Genomic DNA, 22,402 nt, shown 5'->3' with positions numbered 1-22,402 from the left:
GCGATAAGTGATCTTCAGATTGTGGATGGGGTAAAAATGCAAATAAAATCTAGCTTGCCCAATAAATGAGTCGAAATGAAATCTGATTGGTGGCCAATATGCCTGGTAAAATAGATCATAAGGCGGGTCCCCACGGAGTACACTACCTTAAATACGCAAGGCGGGGAGCGGGCGGGGAGCGGGCGGGGGGGGGGGGGCTAAGAAACTGCGTAGTTCCTCTAAACGACTATACCACCAAAACCCTAAACTGATAGAATGCAGATGTTTAAACCCGTTCCGAAACACTCGGCTCAGTCTATGACCATTAAAAGACAGCTCTCTCCTCGCAGTAAAGGCCTTAAGAGAGAGGAAACAGTAAGGGAAGCCCTCTCTCCATGATCCTAAAGTGTGGGGACTCTGTAAACCCCATGTCAGACCAGGTAACCTCCAGCCAGATGTTTGCTAATGCCTTCAGACTGGGCCCAACCCGGAACGTTGGGCCAGCCCGCCCAGGGAGTAGCCTCGTGAAAGTCACGTTCTCTCTGTCCGTCCTCTCGGGTACTCTATGGTTCTCGTGGTGACTACTCTAATTCTAGTTCCGGTCTCTATGGCGGCGGAGGCTGGAACGGTTGTAGGTCGGGAGCATTTGCTGCCTAAGGGCCAATAAGAGTGGAGGAGTGATAAAGGACTAGCCAGTAGAAGTCACAGATTGGAGTCAGGTGGTGAGATTGACAGCACTACTGACCAGTGAACAATGGGTAGGGCGGGTCAATCGTAGGGCTTATCCCGCCTGTCCCGCCATTCTCGCTAGTTCGATCGGTAGCGGGAGCGGAGAGCGGACCCCAGAGAGCCCTGAGCAGCCCCACCGCCGCCGCCGGCCTAGTTACCATCACACCCCGGGAGGAGCCGCAGCTGCCGCAGCCGGCCCCAGTCACCATCACCGCAACCATGAGCAGCGAGGCCGAGACCCAGCAGCCGCCCGCCGCCCCCCCCGCCGCCCCCGCCCTCAGCGCTGCCGACACCAAGCCCGGCACCACGGGCAGCGGCGCAGGGAGCGGCGGCCCGGGCGGCCTCACATCGGCGGCGCCTGCCGGCGGGGACAAGAAGGTCATCGGTGAGGGCCGAGCGGGCACGGGGGTGGGACAGCGGGGAAGCCGGGCCGCCGAACCGTTAGCCGACTCTGGGCGAGCGGGAGCGCGCGGCCAGCGGGGACCGACTCCCGGCGCGCGGCCGCCGCCCCTCCCCCCGGCCGCTCTCGCCCTCGCGGGCCCCGGCAGGCGCGCGCACGCCGTCCGCACCCTCCGCAGACCCGCGCCTCTTACTCCTGCAGCCTCGCGTTGCGGGCCGCGTGTGCGGCGTCTCCCCACCCGCTCTCCGGCCGCGTGCGCCCCGGCCCGCACGCCGTTGTTCCGTCCCCCCCACCCTGCTCCTTCCGCGTGTGCTCGGAGGGCGCGGCACGCCGCCTACGCAGGCCGGAGTGGGCCGGCGGCTTCCCGTCCTCTCACGTGCTCCCTGCCGCGGCCTGCGCACACACCCATCTTGAGCCCGCGCCCCGGGCCTGCCTTGGGGCGTTCCGCACCTCCCCGCGCACCCACGGGTGCGGCCAGGGCGGTGTCGGGGTAGAGAAAAGGCTGTCAGGTGGCCCCGGCGCCGCTTGTGTTAAGGGGTAACTGGTAATCGAGGGTTGTTCTGCTTTGTTTTCCAGCAACGAAGGTTTTGGGAACAGTAAAATGGTTCAATGTAAGAAACGGATATGGTTTCATCAACAGGTGAGATCTCTGTGTCTGCACCCCTGTCCTGCCTCCTACATGCTTACCGCGCGGTCCGTCGCCTCCTCCAGGATCAGGGCTGTGTTGAGCCTAGGCTGTAGCCGCCGCGTTTTCGGGGGCACTTGTATTGTTTTTGTGTGTGTGCATTTTGGTGTGCTACTCTAATTTTTTTTTTTCTGAAGGGGTTAATAGATCTAGAGATGGTCTTTGTTTTGTTTTGGAGCTCAGTCTGAATTTCAAGCTCCAAGGTTTTATTACGTTGTGAAGCAGTTGAAGGCAAGCAGAGCAAATGAGCCATGCCTTTAGCAGTTCGGGCAAACTATGAGACAATATGTTTTATCTTTTAATGTTATTGGAATTGGTATTTGGCAATAGGAGCCACTAATTAATAAGGCTCAGTAACATTTTGGCACGATTGGACTTGTGAAGTATGTAAGGTTTTGTTATCCTTAACCATAAGGTTATAGTGCCTTTGTTCAACCTTCAGAACGTGCTCTTTTTAATAGCTCATATAAATTTTCTGTTAAGACTGCATTGATCAGAGAGCTGTTTTTATTTGCCAAGAGTAAATACATTTGGAAGAAAATGGTCCTATTCTCTCAATTTTTATTTCTCATACATCCTTGTCAGAAAATCATGCTGATTGAGTCAGTTATTAAAGCCCAAGTTGTGGTTTATTAGAGTAGACTGAAGACACTGGTAACTTCACATGCTTGGTATTTGAAGGCAGAGGGACAAGCTGCGTCTTGAGATTGGCCCTTGGAATTGGTAGCGATAGCAGTGGTGTCTGCAGCTCACTCACTGCACTCTCCGTGGGCTCCCTTGTGAGCCGGGCATCATTTTCAAGATGGCTGCCAAGGCTAGTAGTGCAGTTGCATGGGTGTAGAGCACCGCGAATGCCAGGAGCAGTCTTGGCCCTACAGCTGTGATACTGTACTTGGCGCCATTTCAGCATTTTCTTTCTTAGCATCCTTATTTTAGAAGACCTTAAACAACTAGATGTTTAAAAGAACACTGAAGAGTTACACCGAGTGTGAAGTGGACACCAAATGGGCAACTTGTCTTTTAGAGAGACATACTTGATGAAAAAAAAATATGCATTACTCAAACCACACAGTATTTTGGAAACACAAAGCAATAATTTGTAAGCTTTGGGTGCTTTGTTCTCCACATTTGTAGTTATGGAGAAACATTTTGTTCCTAGAATTTTTGGAATTTTCTAGCTGTCATACTGCTTGTCTTTCTGATCAAGACTACATTTTCATTTTCAGGTTTTTGGTTAGTGGGATATTAGTGAGGAAGAAAGGGATTTACTTTCGTGCTTATACGATTGCCATAGTGATCATTTTTTAAACTGATCTCAGAATTTTGTGTTTTTAGTTGGTATTTGGGTTAATAGTCTTATTGCTGACCTAAACCATTCAACCAGTGTTTTTCAAATTTAAGGGTTTTCAAATTCCTGAGTTCCTCCTGGACTTCAGATTCTCTGGACTAGGTACTCTTTTCGGGAATCCCAGGTGATGGTGAGAATTGTCTGTTCTGTACCTTTAAAATAACTTTTAACCCTTTACCTAGTGGAGTCAGGTATTCCTGGTGCGCACAGTAGAGGGGACTGTACTTTGCAGCCTTTTCAGTGAATAGATTGTAGTTTTTGTATGTTGTAGTTTTTTGTTTATTGTGTCAGGTGCCATTCACTAAATATTTGTTCTAACTTTGAATCCAGTTGCTCATCCTTCAGGGCAAATATCAGTTGCCTTTTGAATGTCCTTTCTTTGAACTATCCTAACCTCAGCTAATTTGTTAAATTAACCAATTAAAATGTACTAACTGGTCATTTTAATGATTCTGGGGTTCTTTAATAAGATTATAGAATCCAATTCCAATTAAATAGAGGGAAGGGTTCCCTTAGTTAAGAAAATAACAGTTGATTCTATGTGTTTCCTGTAGTAGGACAAATTGAAGATTGGGCAGGAGACAATTGACTCTTGAGGGAGTCAGGCAAATGTGCTGCTTCTGCTTAAAGGGTAGAATATAGTGTTTGGGATGACTGTTGTGACTTAAACTTCACCTGTAATCTGACTGAGGCAAGAGAATCACAAGTTCAAAGCCAGCTTGGGAAAATTTAGCAAGACCCTGTCTCTAACTTGGGGATATAACTCAACAGAAAATGTTTGCCTAGCACATGGGTGGCCTCAATTTCAATACCCAGTACCACCAAAATAAAAAGAAAAATGGGTATCCTGAATTACATATTTTTTTTAAGATTCTTCTATGTATTTTCATTGTATATGTTTTAAAGTAAGAACCAGAGCTTTTAAAATAGGAGTTTGCTTTACTCTATTGAAATGTAGTCTAGGAACTCAGAGAAAGAAATTTATTGGGTTACTCCTTTGTGTGGTGTGTTGGTGAAAATAACTGAACCATGTGACGAGTTTATTGGCTCTCATTCTCAAATTACTGTTCCATTTTTATTAGTTGTTGAGAATTGATCTATAGTCACCAAACTCATTAAAGATGACCGTGAATCACCAACAGCTTTTTTTTTAAGGTCAGACATCTTTTATAGTGACCAGAATTGGGTTTTGCTCTTGCTGTTCTCCAGGGTACTTAAAAATGCCTAAGTTAATCATTCTGAAAATTTTTTTTTTTTTTTGGTACTGAGGATCGAACTCAGGACCTTGCGCTTGCGAGGCAGGCAGCGGAACCACTGAGCTACATCCCTGGCCCTAAACTTTTTTTTTTTTTTTTGGTACCGGGGATTGAACTCGGGTCCTTTTGCTTGTGCAGCACGCGGCGAAACCACTGAGCTAAATCCCCGGCCATTCTGAAATTTTAACTTAAGGAAATTTGAGTAATTACTGCCACAATAGAAATATGAGTACTACTCTTACTAATTAAAAATTATTAGAATAATCAACATATTTATTTCATTAAATTACATGGAAATTTATATTCACGTTTCTTTAAAACATACATAAAGGCAGCTGGTTTGTGCAGAGTGTGCAAAAAGTCATAACGCATTTGGCCCTTTTTTGGAGTCAAATTGTCACCCATTTTTTTTCAGATAGACATGCATGAACCACTGGCAAGAATCAGAGTCACCTGGCAGCAAGATGTAAAAATTATGGCTTCCATTGTGAACATGTTAGACCTTTGGTACCCCTCGGATTGAAATTGGGAGTGCTCTATAAATCACTGAGCTAAACCTCTAGTCCTTTTTAATTTTGAGACTATCTAAATTCCCCAGGATGACCTCAATCTTGAGTACTGCATCAGCTTCCAGAGTGGCTGGGATTATAGACAGGTGCCACTGTACCCATTTACAACCCTGAAAACTTGTTCTTGCCTTTTTTTTTTTTTTGTAGTACTGGGGATCGGACTCTGAACCTTACGCTTGTGCAGCAGTCGCCAGAACCACTGAGCTAAATCCCCGGCCCCATTTTTTGCATTTTTAAGTAGTGCTGTTACTGAGGCTCAAAGAGGTCCAGTAACTCTCATAAACATAGCTAGTAAGTGGCAGAGGCAGGATTTGAATTCAGGTTTCCTACTCTGGAGCTTGTGTTCACCAACTGCTATTGTATTTTCTCTGAAAATTGACACTAGTCACTTTCGGTTTGGTTGTCGTCTGTATAGTTGTAGATAGTTTCCTAGCATAACTGGCTATTCTTAGATACTTAATGACTTAGGTTCTGTAGATGTCATAGGACCTCCTGTGTGCTGACTGCTAGATACAGATTGAAAAGCTTTCTACTTCTCATTGTATTTCAAAGAGTTTAGGATTGCAGTAAGTTCTACTTTGCCTACAGATCAGCATTTCAAATTAAAGGATTTTCTTACTACCTAGTGTTAAGTATTTAAGGAATTAAAAGGAGAAAATACTGAGCCTTTATCTCACTGATGGATCTGTTTGGTTTATACAGCCTGTGTGGTAAGAATGGGTATTATTTTTAAGGGTCATTAATTTTAAAAAGGCAACAGAGGGCTGGGGATTTAGCTCAGTGGTTCCGCCACCTACCTCGCAAGCACAGAGTCCCAAGTTTGATCCTCCCCAGTACCAAAAAAAAAGATGCAATAGACTCTGTATATGGCACTACAGTGCCTGTGATACTTAGTACTTTCTTAGTTAAAAAAGAAAGTTTGTAGATGTGTGGAAAGTTGATTACCAGGAGTCTTGGAATGTTAAAAATCACTGATCTTCATCTCAGGTCTATCTAAACCATGTAAGTTGTGGGTAGTCTATAAAAGCTATGATACAAGGGAAGGCTTAAAGACTGCTTGTTGGTATGCTACTAACGGATGTATTGGGGTGGTTTCTTTAGAGCTGGGATTCTTTGTTGTTTTTTTGAGACAGGGTCTCCCTATGTAGTCCAGGTTGTCCTTGAACTCACTATGTTGTAGCCCAGGCTGGTCTCAAACTTGCAACAATCCCGAGTGCTGGGAGTGATTGCCCCCACCCCACCCCCGGTTTAGAACTGGAATTCTTAGGGCAAGCAACAGTGAGAATATTGGAGAATGGTATACTGGAGAACTTAGGAGTGATTTATATGCAGGTTATATTAGAAGTCATCTGTGTTTATCAGGTCACTAATACAGGGATACTCCATGTAATAGTGGTTCTTACTGTTTGCCATCAAAGTAGTAGAATCATTTGATCTAAAATCTAGACTAAACAACTAGTGTTTTTAACCTGCTTTCCTAATGCCCTGGCTGCAGTTGTGAAGTTTCCTATCCTCTAGTCTGAGCCCTAGAGTGCATCCAGACTAAGGTGTAATGGTAGACCATAACTGGGAAAGAAGGGTGTGTCTGCTAAGTGTGAAGGATTTCCTTTTTCTTTTTTAATAGGGAAAGAGTAAAGAGATAAGTGCATTTATAATTTTATGACCATATGTGGGGCTTGGAAAATTGCTTACAAAACATTAGGCTGTGGAGCATATAGATGTTAAATCTTGGAATTTGTTTTTTTATAACCACAGGGTTATAAATTAATTTACACATATGGGTCAAAGTATTTTAACGGCTCAGTGTGGTATTGTATACACGATAATTAATATAAGAGCGTTTGGATATGGATAAACTCACATATGGTAGGTCCTATTTAAGACAGTACTGTGGATTGGTGAAAGATTTTATAAAATTTTAGGTAGATATATATATGGTAAAATTATATTTTAGGAGTGGGAGGGCAGTCCAACATAGTTTAAACATCCAGACTAGTGCTTGAATTTAGATGGGTTGTGCTATGACAAGCATAGCAGGAATTTAGCACAGTGAGCATGATATTAGGTAAGCTGTAATTATCTTTTACCTTGTTAGAAAGTGTCTTTGGCAGAGACTCCTCCTACTCCCCTTTCTGATATTGAGATGCAGTTTGACAATTTCTAAAATTCTCTTGAGCTGGGATGGTGGGGGGGACACGTGTAATCTCAGCACTCTGGGCAGCTGAGGCCAGGAGAATTGCAACTACCTGCCTGGTCTGAACCTCTGTGCAGTAAGTATAGTAAAAGTAAAATAGTGTTCTTAGTTCTCAGAATGTAGTGCTGAAGGATGCTTTCATCCCCTCCCACATTACTCCAGTAATGAAGTTTTAAAATAAGTTTCTTAATGAGCTGTTTGTGACATTTTAATTGATTATTTTCCCTCTTCAGTAAGATACCTGGTGGCCATTGTTACTACACTGATCGCTCGTGGTCTGGTTTTGCATCATGAACTGAGAATGCTTTTACCTTTTTTAAAGGGGTTGTACAGAGGGGGAAAAATAAACAACAGGTACTGTATATGCCTGCAAAGCTTTGTTGTCTGATCTCATAGAAGCCGTTTTGCAAAACCCTGATCTAATTACATGTAATAATCTTGAGTGCTTCAGAGGGTAAGGATTCATGTTGCTACTTCTTTTTTTTTTTTTTAATTGTACTGGGGATCGAACTCAGGACCTTGTACTTGCCAGGCAGACAGTGGGACCACTGAGCTAAATCCCTGAATCCTCAGCCCCATGTTGCTGCTGCTTGTTCTCTCCTAAAATTGGAGAAAATACTATAGCTATCCTCTGTGGCTGGACTCCTAGGGTTTCAGAACTAGTTCTTTTTGAAATCGCAAAGTAATAAAGATCAGGAACCATGAAGTTAAAAGTCAGCCACTGTGAGCAAATAGTGTTTGGAACCGTTGTAATATAAGCTATTCTCTGGTGTAGTTTTTCTCATCCTACAGGTGAGAAAAGATCCAGTGAGGAGGCAGCTTTTGAGGTTACACAGCTCTCAATAGAGTCAGGACTAAAAATCGATTTTCCTGTTACCAATTAAATAAGTTCTGAGTAGTAATTTAATAAGTTGTAACTAGATTGGTTTAATGTGTCCAAGCCATAGGTTTTGTTTGTTCATTTGTTGGGATAGGGTCTCACTATCAGTGGCTTTGAACCCTTGCTGATCCTCATGGTTCTGCCAACTGAGTGCTGGGCCTACAGGGGTGTGTCCAGTAAAGCCATAGTTTTTGTTTTGCTGTACTGGGGAACCCAAGGCTTCACATCTATTACACATCTAGTTAGATCTTGCTGAATTACCCAGGCTGGCAGGCCTCAAACTCAGTATCCTCCTGCTTCAGCCTGATAACTGGCTGGGATTGCATGTGTTCACCAGCACATTCAGCTAAGCTATGATATTTTATCTTAGCTGAAACTGCATTTTCTGAACTGTTAAATTTCTTCCTGAAATTCTGATACACACTGATCATACTGTTTCTTTTTTTTTTTTTTGGTACGGGGGATTGAACTCAGGATCTTATGCTTGCAAGACAGGCAGCGAAACCACTGAGCTAAATCCCTGGCCCGATCATACTGTTTCTTAATAAACTGCTTTAGTGTCAACAAAAGAGTAGATGCTGTTTGCCCATCGTGACATTTTTAGTGTGTCTGCGTTGGTTTCCACATTTCTTTGTACCTACAAAATCTCTAAGCTGTTTGGTTTTTGTTTTGTTTTTTTGTGTTTTTTGAGACAGGGTCTCTCTCACTTTGTAGTTTGGGGGTTGACCTGGCTTCGAACTCAGGGAGATCCTCCTCCCTCAGCCTCCTGAGTTCTGGGATTACGGGCATGTGCCACCACGCCCTGAAGCTGTTTGTTTTTTGAGGTTACATTATCTTACTGTGTACTGTGGCCAACCTTGCACTCTTTTTAAGGTGTCCTTTTAGATAAATCTGGTAAATTTTCTACTATTTCTTTTATAACCCTGAAATAAATTTATAGGCAACTATTACTTTTCATTGATAGCAGTAATGAAAAGTCCTCTGGGGGTGTTGCCTTCTTACTGAATTTAAAGCATATTTTAAAAGAGTTGTAAATTTATTTACATGAAATCCAGCATGGTACCATAGTCATTCACATGCTTCACTGCTCAGCCCCCTTGATGCTGGTTGAACTCCCCATCTTGGGAACAGCTTCACTTGCCTTTCCAACATTCCCTAGTTCTTTATAGTTCCTCCCATTGGAGTCCCAGAGTAGGACAAAGTCATGTTGGAGATTTGTTCTGATTAGTGAAGCTCTGATCTGGTTCTGTGGGAAATGTTGGCCTTTTGACCAGCTGTCAGTTCCCCACTCAATGTCTGGTTGTTTGCCTATTACTTATTAAAGACAGGGTCTCTTGCTTAGCCCAGGCCTACATAGCGCAGGCCATACTCCTGCCTCTGCCTTCAGGCATTATCCCCACACCCAGCACACATTTCCCCATTGGCCTCAAGAAGACATCCCAGGTATCTCCCCCAGGACACAGCTCCTCAGTCCAAGGCTTCAGTAATCCTGTCTGGGGCTTTTCTAACTAACTGTCAGACCCCTCTTATATTTCAGTGTTCCTTAATATCGGTCATTAGATTCTATGTAGTAAATTTATCATGTCATATTCTTAGAATTAAAGGACTACTGGCTCCTACCTACAGGTTGATTTGCCCCCTATTTTTCCTCTTACACAGCCGGTCTAAATTCAGGGTGGGTGGATGGGTTGGTGGGTTGTTTTTTGGGTTTTTTTGAGACGGAATGTTACTTTGTAGTGTAGGTGTAGTGCAGGCTGGCCTTGAACTCATTATATAGCTCAGGCTGGCAATCCTGCCTAAGCCTCCTGAGTGTTGGAATTACAGGCGTGAGCCACTACACCTGGCTTTAAATTTAGTTTTCATTGAATTTGCTGGGTTTACCAGTACTTGTGACTTTTTATTTAAGTGAGATAGCCTTCTCATTTTAAAATCTTAAAACAAATATTTCAGTGATACTTGGCTGATATAAAATGGTGTCTTTAATATAAAGTGAAATACATATTATTAAAAAGTTTCATTTGTCTTCAGCACATAAGTGGTGTGGATAATTCTGATGTCTGTCTTTGTATTTGATTTTGGCCTCCCCTCTCTCCTTTTTTCTTTTTGAACAGTTTTAGGTTTACAGGAAAATAGAGCTGGGAGTTAAGAGATCCCATATATGGCCCTTTATCCCACCATCAGCATCTTGAACCAGAGGGGTACATTAATTACAATTGACAAACCAACACTGACTTGTCGTTGTCACCTAAAGTCCATAGTCTACATTAGGGTTTATTCTTTGTGTTGTACATTCCAGGAGATTATTTTGTGGCCAATTTTATGGCTTTAAGGAAATTTGACAATTGGAAATGGTGAAGAGGAAATAATTGAGGTTGGAGTGAGAAAGTAATTCCCACTTCTGTTGGTGTTTTGGAACAAGACTGCAGAGTGTATGTTGCCTGTCAACTTCAGCCTCTTGTCTCCAACCTTTTACTGGGGATTGAACCCAGGATCTTTGAACTGAGTTACGTCCTTAGTCCTTCCTGATTATTTTGAGACAGGGTCTTGCTGAGTCTGTAAATTGATCAGAGTGGCTGGATTTGAGCTCATGATCCTCCTGCCTCTACCTCCCAGAATCCTAGGATTACAAGCGTGCACTATCAAACCCAGCTACACTTGGATTTCTTAGGATTGTTACCTCCTACACGTAGTGAGTTTGCAGCTGTTTGCCAGCTTGCTTGCTTATTTTGTTCAAATTTTCCTGATAGGAAATTTTTTTTTTTTTTTTGGTACCAGAGATTGAACTCAGGTCATTGCGCTTGTGCAGCAGGCGGCGAAACCACTGAGCTAAATCCCCGGCCCCCTGATAAGAAATTTTCTGTGTCGTTTTCTGACTTGTTCAACTTGGTTTTGTTTTGCAGGAATGACACCAAGGAAGATGTATTTGTACACCAGGTGAGTGCTTATGTAGATATTTGCACTTGTGGCTTAAGAAAAAGGTGGATGTCTTCTCAACTAGTATTCCTTGCAAAAGGTTAAGTTCAAGCACTAGTTATTTAGTTCTACCTGAAGAGTAATATCATGCTTAAATGTGTACATTGAAAGCATTTCAAATTTGAATTTTGTTAATAACCATAGCTTTTTTTGATGTTTTTACCGTTTTCACTTGCAAGGCAGGCGTGGTGCCACTGAGCTAAATCCCCAGCCCCAACCATACCTTTTTTAAATGTTGCATTTGCTCAACTCATTGTACTAAATTTTCATACCTAATTCCAGATGAGCAAATAACCACTAAATAATGTTGGTTGGCATAAATACACAAAAACTAGCAAGAAGTTTTCAGATGCCATTAGATGTCTCTGTGATTAGGGCAGATTATAATGGCATAGTTGAAAACATAATAACCTGAAAAAAATAGAAAACTAGCAAAGCAGCATAGGTCTGCCTAGTGGATTTTTTGGTTTTGTTTTTGCCTTTGGAGAATTGGCTGGCTTTGGAAAACTTGAACCACTTAATAGTTTAAGTGAAAAAGCAGTGCACCAAAATTGTGTAATTGTATATTGGCTAACATTGTTTTGGGAAGAAAAACTTACCCCATTAAGTGATACCTGGTGAATTTTCTACTTGTATCATTGAATCAAAATGTTTGGAAAATGTTCAGACACTGAGAAATTAAGATGATTGCTAAAATAAGCTAGTATTTTTAATGTAGGTGTGTTATAGGCTCCATTGGATTTACTCATCTGGGTATTACATGATTAGGAAAAATCACATTTTCATATATGTACTTTTGTACTGTGCAGTTTTCCTTTCACCAGGATTGTTGGAATATCACATTGTATTGGAGGTTAATATAAAAACTTTAAGCAACTTTTTATACTAATCCAGGAATCAAAAACCAAAAGTCACTTTTCATACAGCTTTATCCAAGCAGATATGAGCCTGGGTGACAACCTGCTTCTTAAGAAGGGTTGTCATAGGTTGGTGCTTTGTAGCTCTCTGAAGTGGTAAGGACAGCATTCATTGGCAGTTGGGGGTGATGCCAGATTAATTTCTAGTACCTCCAAAAACCCTATCAAATGTATCAATTCAAGGGTCAAATGCAATTATGGAAACATTTAAATTCTAAATGTAAATTCAAAACTGCTCGGAAGATGTTTTAAAGCAAATGTTTGTTTTATAAACTTGGTATTTTTATTTGTATAAAAATAACTTAGTGTTTGTTCTGCATGTTCAGAAGAATATGCAGACTTAGGAACAACAGATAGCAAGGCTTATCAGTCTTGCTGTCTGTTAGCAACTCTGAAAAGTTGGGGGTAAAGATGTTGACTAGAGTTTGGGGATTTTAATTATACATACTTCTACTATCCCCTATGACTGCAGGTAATTGAGAGTTGGCTATATATGAAAGGTATGAAAACTGTGTGACAGTTTAGATGACAGCTGAGATCAATTATTTGACTCACTGCATTTGTATTGACCCACAAGGTGTCATCAATAATGTTTGCCTTGGGCCGGGGATTTAGCTCAGTGGTTCGCTGCCTGCTGCGCAACCACAAGGATCCGCGTTCGATCCCCGGTACCAAAAAATAATAATAATAATAATGTTTGCCTCTATTTTGGAAGTGGTTTCAACATGTAGTTGTTTCTTGGGACTTTGGCTACTTGGGTATTAGTAGTGGTGTATCAGGCAGACTGCAGTTCTGGGCAACAGAGCTTAACTGGCCTCAGATTTGTTGGTTGTCCTCCCTCCTCTGGAATGGAAACGCATGAGTGATCCTGTAATGGATACTGCTGTGATGTGGAGTGAATATGGGATTTGGATTCCCAAGACCTAGATTTAGAAAGTCCCCACTCTGCCACTTAGCTGCATGACCTTGAGCAAGTCACTTAACTTTTAAAAGTGTTACAACGTAAGATTGTATTCTGGGGAGGTAATAGCCAACAGTCCCATGCAGTCAGATAATCTTAAGAGTGGCATAGTTAATACATATGAAATGCATTTCCATGGAAGTATCACAGGTTGGAAGGGATTTTCGTTGACATTTATAATTGAGTTTGATATGGTAACGGGGACAAAGTTGGTTGAAGCATGTAAAACTAAACTCGCCTGTCATCTAAACTGGCCCTCTGTGGGGCTAGCTTCTACTAATAAGTGCAGTCTTTGGGGGATAGAAGGGTAGCTTCATTTTGTTCCAAGCTATATGTGCTTTTGCAGAAAACCATTTAAATGTGTATATGTGTGTGTGTATATATATATATAAATTGTTGTGTCTGTCTTGAGTGTTAAATGAGTTTTGTAAATAGTGGTAAAATACTGGGGCCTTGTAAGATTAGAGTATTTTGGATGAGGTTGAGGGTAGCATTGGTGCCTGCTTTCTGAACTTACTGACAGTTTGGTCTTATGTAACGCAAATTATAAGTATATATCCAAGCTTAAATAACACTGACTCTGGTACATTTTAAATGAAAAAGAACGTTATTCTTCCCTGTTAATCTATTTTTGGAATGTGATATCACTAGACTGCCATAAAGAAGAATAACCCCAGGAAGTACCTTCGCAGTGTAGGAGATGGAGAGACTGTGGAGTTTGATGTTGTTGAAGGAGAAAAGGTGAGGATACTTTTTGTGTAAAGGTTTGACTTCAGTATGGAAATATTTTGGAGATCTCATCCAGTAGGATGGTGGCTCTAATGTGGATGGATGTGTTCAGGTGACTACATGAACACAGGTACAGCAAGCCTAATGTGCTGGCTACAATTAGAGGGGAGTCTCTTCAGAACAGTGAGGAGCTGATCTTTAGTCATTTCTATGCACCCTTACCCATACAAACACCACCCCGTGCCCCACATTTTAATTTTTGTTCTTTGGGTTTTTTCCTTGGCTTTGTGTGAAGTTTGTTGACAGTATTCCCCATTTCCTTTGTCTCTGTCAATCTGTAATGGCTTTTGTAGGGTGCGGAGGCAGCAAATGTTACAGGCCCTGGTGGAGTTCCAGTTCAAGGCAGTAAATATGCAGCAGACCGTAACCATTATAGACGCTATCCACGTCGTAGGGGTCCTCCACGCAATTACCAGCAGAATTACCAGAATAGTGAGAGTGGGGAAAAGAATGAGGGATCGGAGAGCGCTCCTGAAGGCCAGGCCCAACAACGCCGGCCCTACCGCAGGCGAAGGTTCCCACCTTACTACATGCGGAGACCCTATGGGCGTCGACCACAATATTCCAACCCTCCTGTGCAGGGAGAAGTGATGGAGGTAAGTCTCACCAAAAAGGAAAAGGACCTATGGCATGTATTACTTGTTTTTAACTGTTACGTTTGGGATTTGAATTTGTCTGGATTTTTCACTCTTGATGTTATTAGTTCAGTGGGTTTGATTTCTATTGTTTTTTCAGGGTGCTGACAACCAGGGTGCAGGAGAACAAGGTAGACAAGTGAGACAGAATATGTATCGAGGTTATAGACCACGATTTCGCAGGTATGGCCAGTATTAACCAATTTCTTTTAAATTCCTCATTCAAATGTTAGCACTCAGCAGAATCACATTTCTGGCAGTCTTTTTGAGATAAAAATCTGTTAACATTTTCTTTCATCAGCATCTTTCCTGGCAGCGTTTAAAAACAGCTTGTATACATGAGGTCTGCTTTATACATAATTATTTTAAAATGGGAGTGTTCAAGAAAGGTAAGGGTAATTTTTTTTTTTCTGGTACTGGGGATTGAACTTAGGACCTTGTGCTTGTGAGGCAGGCACACCACCAGTGAGCTAAATTCCCAGCAGGGGTAATCTTTTTTAAGCATTAGGAATATCTGAACTGCACCATGGCATACATGAAGAATTAGTAAATTTTACTCTTAAGGCAGCATAGTTTCGCATTAATCCCTTCTCATTTTAGATATGTACTCATTTTGGTCCTCCAATTATAAAATGAAATCACTCCGTTAAAAATACATTTTGGGAAAAGGGAGCCCAATCCCAGAATAATATTAGCCAACTACCTACCTGAGTATTAGAGGATTCTGTTGTATAGCAAATACTTAATTGTAAGATAATTATTAGAAGGCCGGCGATATAGCTCAGTGGCGGTGTACCTGCCTGGCAAGCGTAAAGTCCTGAGTTTGATTCCCTGTACCAAAAAAAAAAAGAGATAATTATTACAGTAAAAAAAGCTCCATGAACCAGGTATATTTCAGTTCTTGGTTTTTGTATACCTTAAGGCAGTGTTTCCAGTCCCAAAGTAGGATAGAATAGTGTGGCAGTTCTTAAGGATTGAAGCTTTAGGAATTATAAGGGACCTAATAACACCATGTAGTATCAGATAAGAATTTGGTGCACATCAAGAATTTTGCATTAGCAGCTAATATCCTTGATTGCACTTCTCAGTATTGATGTGTATGGTACTACCTAAGCTAACAGAAATAAACCAGGACCCTAACTGGTTTACTAAATTTGAAGTTTCTGATTCAGTTATGTGCAACAAGATTGTGTTACCATGTTGGAGATAGATAAATTCTTCCCTGTCCAGTGAGGAGGATTTTTAATGCTGACAGATTATAGGGTTTTGTTTTTCTTGACCTGAACTGGCTCCAACTTTTAAACCTAGACATGGATTATTATTGAAAGACTACAGTCAGTATTACCACAAGATCATTTCTTGAACTAAGTCTAAAGTAGGCACTCAAGGCAGTCAATACGTTAGTCCATGGTTGCCAATGACAGAATCTTTGATTTGCCTTTTTGTTGTACTATAGATACTTAAAATTTCTACCTTGTTTCATTGGTATTTTTTAAATAGCCCAGATATTCTTGGTGTTGAATGCTTTTGGTTTTACAGTATTGTCGTTGCAGGGGTGGTAGGGATCAAACTTAGGACTTTGCACTTGCGAGGCAGGCATGACACCACTGAGCCACATCCCTGGCCCACTTAATTTATCTTTTTTTTTTTCTTTTTTTTTTGTGTACCAGGGATTGAACTCAGGACCTTGCCCTTGCAAGGCAGGTGCGGTGCCACTAAGCTAAATCCCCAACATTTATCTTTTTTAAAGGTAGAGCTATGGAAAGCTTTGCTTCCTTCAATACAAAAGTTTTCACCTTTTGTTTTATGCTGGACATGTGGCACATGCCTGTGTAATCCCAGCACTTGGTAGGCAGGGCAGTGCCAGCCTGGATTACATACTGAGACCCAATCCCAAGAAACAAAGAAATTAAACTTTATAGCCTCATTTCTAAATGTATAAAATAGTTACTATCTGATAATTACTACAATAACACATTTTGCTTTAAAGTTTGCGGTGAGGTTGACAATGTAGAGCTTTCTAACCAGGAACTGTTTAAATGAGCAATAAAATGAAACATGTGGCCCCTGTAATCCATGGAGTTGGGGCATTAAATCCTGTTAGGTGAGAATTCAAGAATGAATTGAAAGAGGAATCCTAAGACAGAAATTTGTTGGAATGGAAACAAATAGGTGGTAATAAAGGGAAAAATGTGAGGTCAAAAGGATTTTTGCTTATTGGAAATAAAAACATTCATAGGCTGAAAAGTATACTTTTTTTTTTAAAAGTATATTTGATAGGGAAATGGAGTCAAAAGTAAAGGGGCCTAGGATAAAGATAATGAAGATTTTCTAGAAGAGAATAGAAAAATTTATAAATAATAGTGATTACAAATTTAAAATGAGTCCACCTAGCACAGTTGTATTTTTCCAGCCATTTGAATACCACACTTAGGTTGGGCAGACTTAGGGTTTGTCTGGCATTGGTTTATCCAGATGAAGAGGGAGGTAGGGGTTGGTCATGTGAATCATATTGAACTTCATACTCTGGGATAAGGAAGGAATGAAAAATACTGAAGGAATAATTGAGTCACATACTCAAAACCAAGGGAGAAAATACCAGCACATATCAACAATCTAAAAGAATAGGTTATCTGCCGCCTGCCTCATAAGCTCAAGGTCCAGAGTTCGATCCCCAGTACAAAAAAAAATAGGTTATTAGAAACTTAACTGGAACTGCAATAGAAAAAGGATAGTAAGTGCTACAGAGTCCAACTTAAGGTTGAAAGCCTGTAATTTTTAGAAGCAAACTAGGAGAGCTGATTTAGAAACCACAATAGTAAGGTAGGACAGCTACCAGTTGGACAGCAGAGGAAAAGCAGCATTCCTGCTAAAGGTTGATTAACTGAGTTAAAAGATAGGGGTTTCAAAAGGAGATGGTTAAAGATGAGCAGATGGGAATTTTGGAGGATTTAGAGGCTAAAAAACTGTGTAGAGGTAGAGGTAAGTGTGAACTCGAGCTATGATCTTGGTGGTTCTAGTACTTTTTGTGAAGTGCCATGAGTATGAATGGGGAAAAGGACAAGAACGTATCATTTCCTAATCACCAGCACCTCCCCGCCCCCAAAAAAACTAGTATCTTTTCCTTGGGAGGTGAAAAGAGTCTTTAATTCATATTGGAAATAATATATTGATGGAATGTACCGTTTGAATTTCAGGTTTGTTTCTTAGTGGTGGTGGTGTTTCGGGGTGTTTTTGTTTTGTTTTTGAGACAGTCTCATTGCAGTTCAGGCTGGCCTCCGACTCAGGGCAATGCAATGCTTCTGCCTTAGCCTCCCAAATGCTGGGGTTACAGGGCTCAGGGTTTTTTTAAAGTGTACAACCCACTGGCTTTAATCTACTGTCTTGATGTAACTGTGGACATTTTATGTATGGAATCATACATATCTTTGTTTCTGGCCACTTTGATGTAGCAGTGTTTTCAAGGTTTTTATTTTCATGTTTATATCAGCATTGGTTCTTTTTTTATAGCCAGTCACATTCCATTGCATGGGTTCCATTGCAGCTTCTCCTCAGTTTTGATAGCTGTTTGTGTTTTCACTTTCTGGCTGTTGGAAATACAGTTCACAAGCACACAAGTTTTTGTGTACAGTCCTTCTGGGATAACTTGGAGGAACTGCCAAAATGACAAATTGCTGTGTATTTATTTGTGTGAACTCTCATCTTTTCTTTGGTTTTGATTTCCTCTTGTTTTAGCAAGTATTTTTCAGTAAAGTTAGTAGCACCTACTTTCAAGCTTGGTTATCATAAAGTCCATTTATATGTGTAAATAGTTATTTTGAAATAGATTATTAATTGTAAAGTTTGTTTTGAGATAGGGTCTCCTATGTTTAGGCAGGCCTCGAACTGGCAGCATCCTCCTGCCTCAGCCTCCTGAATGCTGGGATTATAGGCATGTACCACCATGCCAGGCTGTGTAAAACTAGTTTTAAATACTAATCTTTCAATTTAGACTTTGTCTCCTTGTATAAAATCATCATACCCAGTTTATAAACTATGAACCAAGTTTTCTCTTAGTTTTTGTTAAACTCTCTGCACACCACTTTGATCACGCAAGTGGCCAGATATAACTTTACTGTAGTTGACTGAACCAAGTACATATTAACACTCGTATGCCGGTTGAAAAAAGTCATTTGGTGTTCATCGTACCTAAGTTTTCCTAATGATCATTCCAGGGGCCCTCCTCGCCAAAGACAGCCTAGAGAGGATGGCAATGAAGAGGATAAGGAAAATCAAGGAGATGAGACCCAAGGTCAGCAGCCACCTCAACGTCGGTACCGCCGAAACTTCAATTACCGACGCAGACGCCCAGAGAACCCTAAACCACAAGATGGCAAAGAGACAAAAGCAGCCGATCCACCAGCTGAGAATTCGTCCGCTCCCGAGGCTGAGCAGGGCGGGGCTGAGTAAATGCCGGCTTAACATCTCTACCATCATCCGGGTAAGTGGGTGTGGCTGGCCCTCTGGGCTCAGGGTGATTTAGATTTACTAGGTTCTAGGAATGTTGAGAACTGACTATATTTGGCCCCACTATTTTGAATAATTTCTGTGATGTCAGCAGTAAGCTGAGGGAAGTTTTGCTAACCTTATTCTGAGAAGTATGTTGATTACATTGTATTATGTATGCTTTGTTTTTAAAAAGAAGTGTAGTTTACTAGGTCTAATAGCCTAGATGATGATACCAGATAAATGTTTTATTTTTGCTCTTGGGAAAGATGGGAGATTTTTGTTTCTAAAATATGGTTTGACTTCTTGTTCTTAAGAGTTCATTTAAAAGTGCCCATAAAGTTACTAATTCTTCTGACAAATCAAAAACGTTGCATTTGTTTCTATTATTGTAGGTTAGTCTCATTTCTTTGTTACCATTAAGTTTACAAATTAAAGGGTTCTTTTGTGTTTAGCTTTTTACTTGATATTGAGAGACATAATTGTCTCTGGCTCTGGAATTGTTTTCAGCCAGTGGTGCTTGAGTTTTTTCTCCTGTGTATCTTCTGGATGGCAGAAAGATAGCCATAGTGAATGTACGTTAAACCAGTGAGATTTGTTTGTTAAATGTTTTCCTTACCCAGAGCTGATGGGAATCCTAGAGCATTAGTACACTAGATGACCATTGCAATGAGTTGTACAGTGCTAACCTTTCACTTCTTTTGTCTTTGCAGTTTAGTCATCCAGCAAGAAGAAACGAATATGAAATTCCAGCAATAAGAAATGAACAAAAGATTGGGAACTGAAGACCTTAAGTGCTTGCTTTTTGCCCATTGACCAGATAACTAGAACTATCTGCATTATCTATGCAGCATGGGGTTTTTATTATTTTTACCTAAAGATGTCTCTTTTTGGTAATGACAAACGTGTTTTTTAAAAAAAGCCTGGTTTTTCTCAATACACCTTTAAAGGTTTTTAAATTGTTTCATATCTGGTCAAGTTGAGATTTTTAAGAACTTCATTTTTAATTTGTAATAAAAGTTTACAACTTGATTTTTTCAAAAAAGTCAACAAACTGCAAGCACCTGTTAATAAAGGTCTTAAATAATTGTCTTTATATCTCTGTGTGGTTTTGTTTTAGCAACTCCTTCAGTGTTCATAGGACCCTGATGTTAAACCGGTGTGCAGATAACACGGTCTCATTTAGAAAAATTTCCTTAAAATCTGTAATCCTTTTTTGTGGGTTCATAGTGAAAATTGGGAAATAATGTACTCGATAAATGGTCTGTTTTTCATTTAAGGATTAGTTCATCTGTCAGAAATGCTTTGTAGAAATGATAATATGGTATAAATTTGGGGGGGTTGTTTTGAATGGGAAGGAGTGTTCTCTAGCATAGACTTGACTGGGTTTGGATTCCTGTTCCACTTAGCTGTCATTGTGATAGAATTATTTCAGCTGCCAGTTGCAAGGGCCTGCCATGGAGTCAGGTGTGCTCCCTGATGAGTGGCTTGTCTAGTTCTCTGGTAGAGAACTAATGGCTGTGAGAAGGCTGCTCAAATAGTAAGACTGCGTTTTTGTGGTTGCAACATCTTGTAGCTTAAGCCTTATCTGACTGTTGTTTAATGTTAAGATATTCTTTGGCCTGCATTGCAAAATAACCAGTTACAGTAGTACTTCATTAAAAATGGGTTGTCCAGGGGCCAGGGATTTAAGCTCAGTGGCACCATGCCTGCCTCGCAAGCACGAGGTCGTGAGTTCAATCCTCAGTACAAAAAAAAAAATCTAGAAACTCTTGTTTGAGACAAGTTGCCTAAGCTCACACTTAGAAAGGTTCTCCCACCTCAGTCTTCCAGAGTGCTGGGGTTATAGACATGTACCTCCTGGTCTGTTTCCAGAGCCCGTGTAGTGCCTTGCAAGTCCAGGCAATGGTACCTCTTTCCAGAAAGTGCTTGGGGTTCACATAACAGATCCTGTTGGACTTAAAGACTTGTGGGTGTAATGGGCATTTAGCATTTGCTAAAAATCTTGTAAATCAATTTGGTGCCAATTCTGGTAATGTGACAAATTTTTTACCCCATTTAGTAGTAGATGTTCGTGCTACAGAAATGTGTTAGTCCCCATACCTTGCTGGTGATTTCTCAAATACCCAGTGTTGGCAAGAGTACAAATTGGGCCAGGTATTTAGCTCTGGTTCCTCTGCCTGCCTCGCAAGTCTGAGGTCCCAAGTTCGATCCCCAGTACAAAAAAAAAGCTTGAACATTACTGGTACTAAGATACCGATAGTTGCATGTACTGTTATGGTTTACATCTAGACCCCCTAGAGTCTTATTTGCTCATAGGCAGAGCCTTTTGAAAGATGCTTAAATCATGAGGCACTGGCCAAATGTGGGGTTAAAAGATGAGACCTGGTCTGAAGAGGTGGGTCACCAGAGTGGTGACCAGGAAGGCTGTATCTCCTCTCCTGGCTCCTAGATTCTTAGCTTCCTGACTGCCGTGAGGTAAGCAGCTTTTCCTTTTAAGCTGTGGGTGTTCAGAATTTTTTCCCAGGGACAAGAAAAGTGACTAAGACAGTTACAAATACAGTGGAAGTGGAGAGGCCAGCGATACTGGTTAAATAGCTAATGTTAAATGTATTAAAAATGAAGAGAAGTTAGGGTGGATAGTCTTGCTACCATACCAGTGTTACAAACAACCAGGCATACATTTTTAAGTATGTCTGGTGTTCTTTGAATATTTTTACTCTAGGATTTTTTTGTGAGGATTTCAGAGCCTCTGCACCTTTACCTTTGTAAGACAACACAGCAAACAGAGATCCTGTCCTGCCAGTCAGAGTGACATGAGATTGGCAACCACAACACTTCTAGCGGCTACACAGTCCATTTTGCTGGAGAGGGTGGAAGCTCTGCTTTGGAGCAACAGCAATGACTTCCTTGTCTGCCAAATAGTCCTTGTAATCTGTGTCCTTGAGCCTGATTTCCCAGCCTCCAGTGAGAGCCAGAATTCATTCTGGAAACTGGCTGGAGCAGTGAGCAAGGGGAAGTAGGAAGGAATTAGGTGCCTTCACATCAGACTATTTTGCTTCCTTGAAAATGAACGGGATGCTTGCTATCATGGTTTCTATTGGGCATTGTACTGGAGTGGTTCTGCTGCCTGCCAAGCGCAAGGTCCTGAGTTTGATCCCCTTACCAAAAAAAAAAACCTAGGGAAGGATTGGAAAGGATACTGCTGGCTACAAAGATAAATTTACTCAAAATTGGCTAAGCCATATTTCAGTAGAAACACATTTATTCATGGTAGAATCAAAGAAAAGATCTCTGGGAAGGAAGCCTATTGAAAGATGGCTAAAGACATTTTCCTGTTCTTGGATATTGACACTGTCATTTCCTCATTCAGAATATTTCAGTTAAAAGGTATTTGTTTTTGATTTGCTGGGTCTTGGAAATCAAAAAAGGCTTTTAAGGGGTGTTAGAGGATTAAAGGGAAAAAGGTGTAAAATAGTCTTGAATAAGCAAATACACTCAAAATGCAGGATGGCTGGCGTGTAGAGCATTGGTAAGTGGCATGTAAGTTACTGACATGTAAGTGCCAAGTCAATGGAGAAAGCGTCACAGGCATTGAAAAT

At 41.1% G+C, this 22,402-nt stretch overlaps 1 protein-coding gene across 2 annotated transcripts; it reads left to right on the top strand.

The window, feature by feature from the left end:
* Positions 1-788: 788 nt before the first annotated feature.
* Ybx1 (Y-box binding protein 1) lies at positions 789-19,892 on the top strand. 2 transcript variants are annotated; one of them, XM_087215187.1, is made up of 8 exons: positions 789-1,093; positions 1,685-1,748; positions 10,941-10,974; positions 13,543-13,632; positions 13,974-14,276; positions 14,416-14,498; positions 18,530-18,795; positions 19,514-19,892. In XM_087215187.1, exons 1-7 carry the CDS (start codon positions 928-930, stop codon positions 18,762-18,764), a joined length of 975 nt encoding a protein of 324 aa, XP_087071313.1. In that variant the 5' UTR covers positions 789-927; the 3' UTR covers positions 18,765-18,795; positions 19,514-19,892. The 2 variants fall into 2 exon arrangements, with proteins under 2 accessions (XP_087071313.1, XP_087071314.1); XM_087215188.1 differs by lacking the exon at positions 13,543-13,632.
* The last annotated feature ends 2,510 nt before the right edge of the window (positions 19,893-22,402 follow it).

Source organism: Heterocephalus glaber, unplaced genomic scaffold, assembly GCF_053883595.1.
Source record: "Heterocephalus glaber isolate CG9 unplaced genomic scaffold, H.glaber_assembly_v1.0 deba00001452, whole genome shotgun sequence".
NCBI lineage: Eukaryota > Metazoa > Chordata > Mammalia > Rodentia > Bathyergidae > Heterocephalus > Heterocephalus glaber.
This window is presented reverse-complemented; position numbering and strand designations above follow the sequence as displayed.

Excerpts from the sequence above, each read along its gene's own strand:
- Ybx1 (XM_087215187.1), top strand. The coding sequence starts at position 928 with ATGAGCAGCGAGGCCGAGACCCAGCAGCCGCCCGCCGCCCCCCCCGCC. Across the intron at positions 1,749-10,940 it reads GGATATGGTTTCATCAACAG|GAATGACACCAAGGAAGATG; the intron begins GTGAGATCTCTG and ends TTTGTTTTGCAG. Across the intron at positions 13,633-13,973 it reads ATGTTGTTGAAGGAGAAAAG|GGTGCGGAGGCAGCAAATGT; the intron begins GTGAGGATACTT and ends TGGCTTTTGTAG.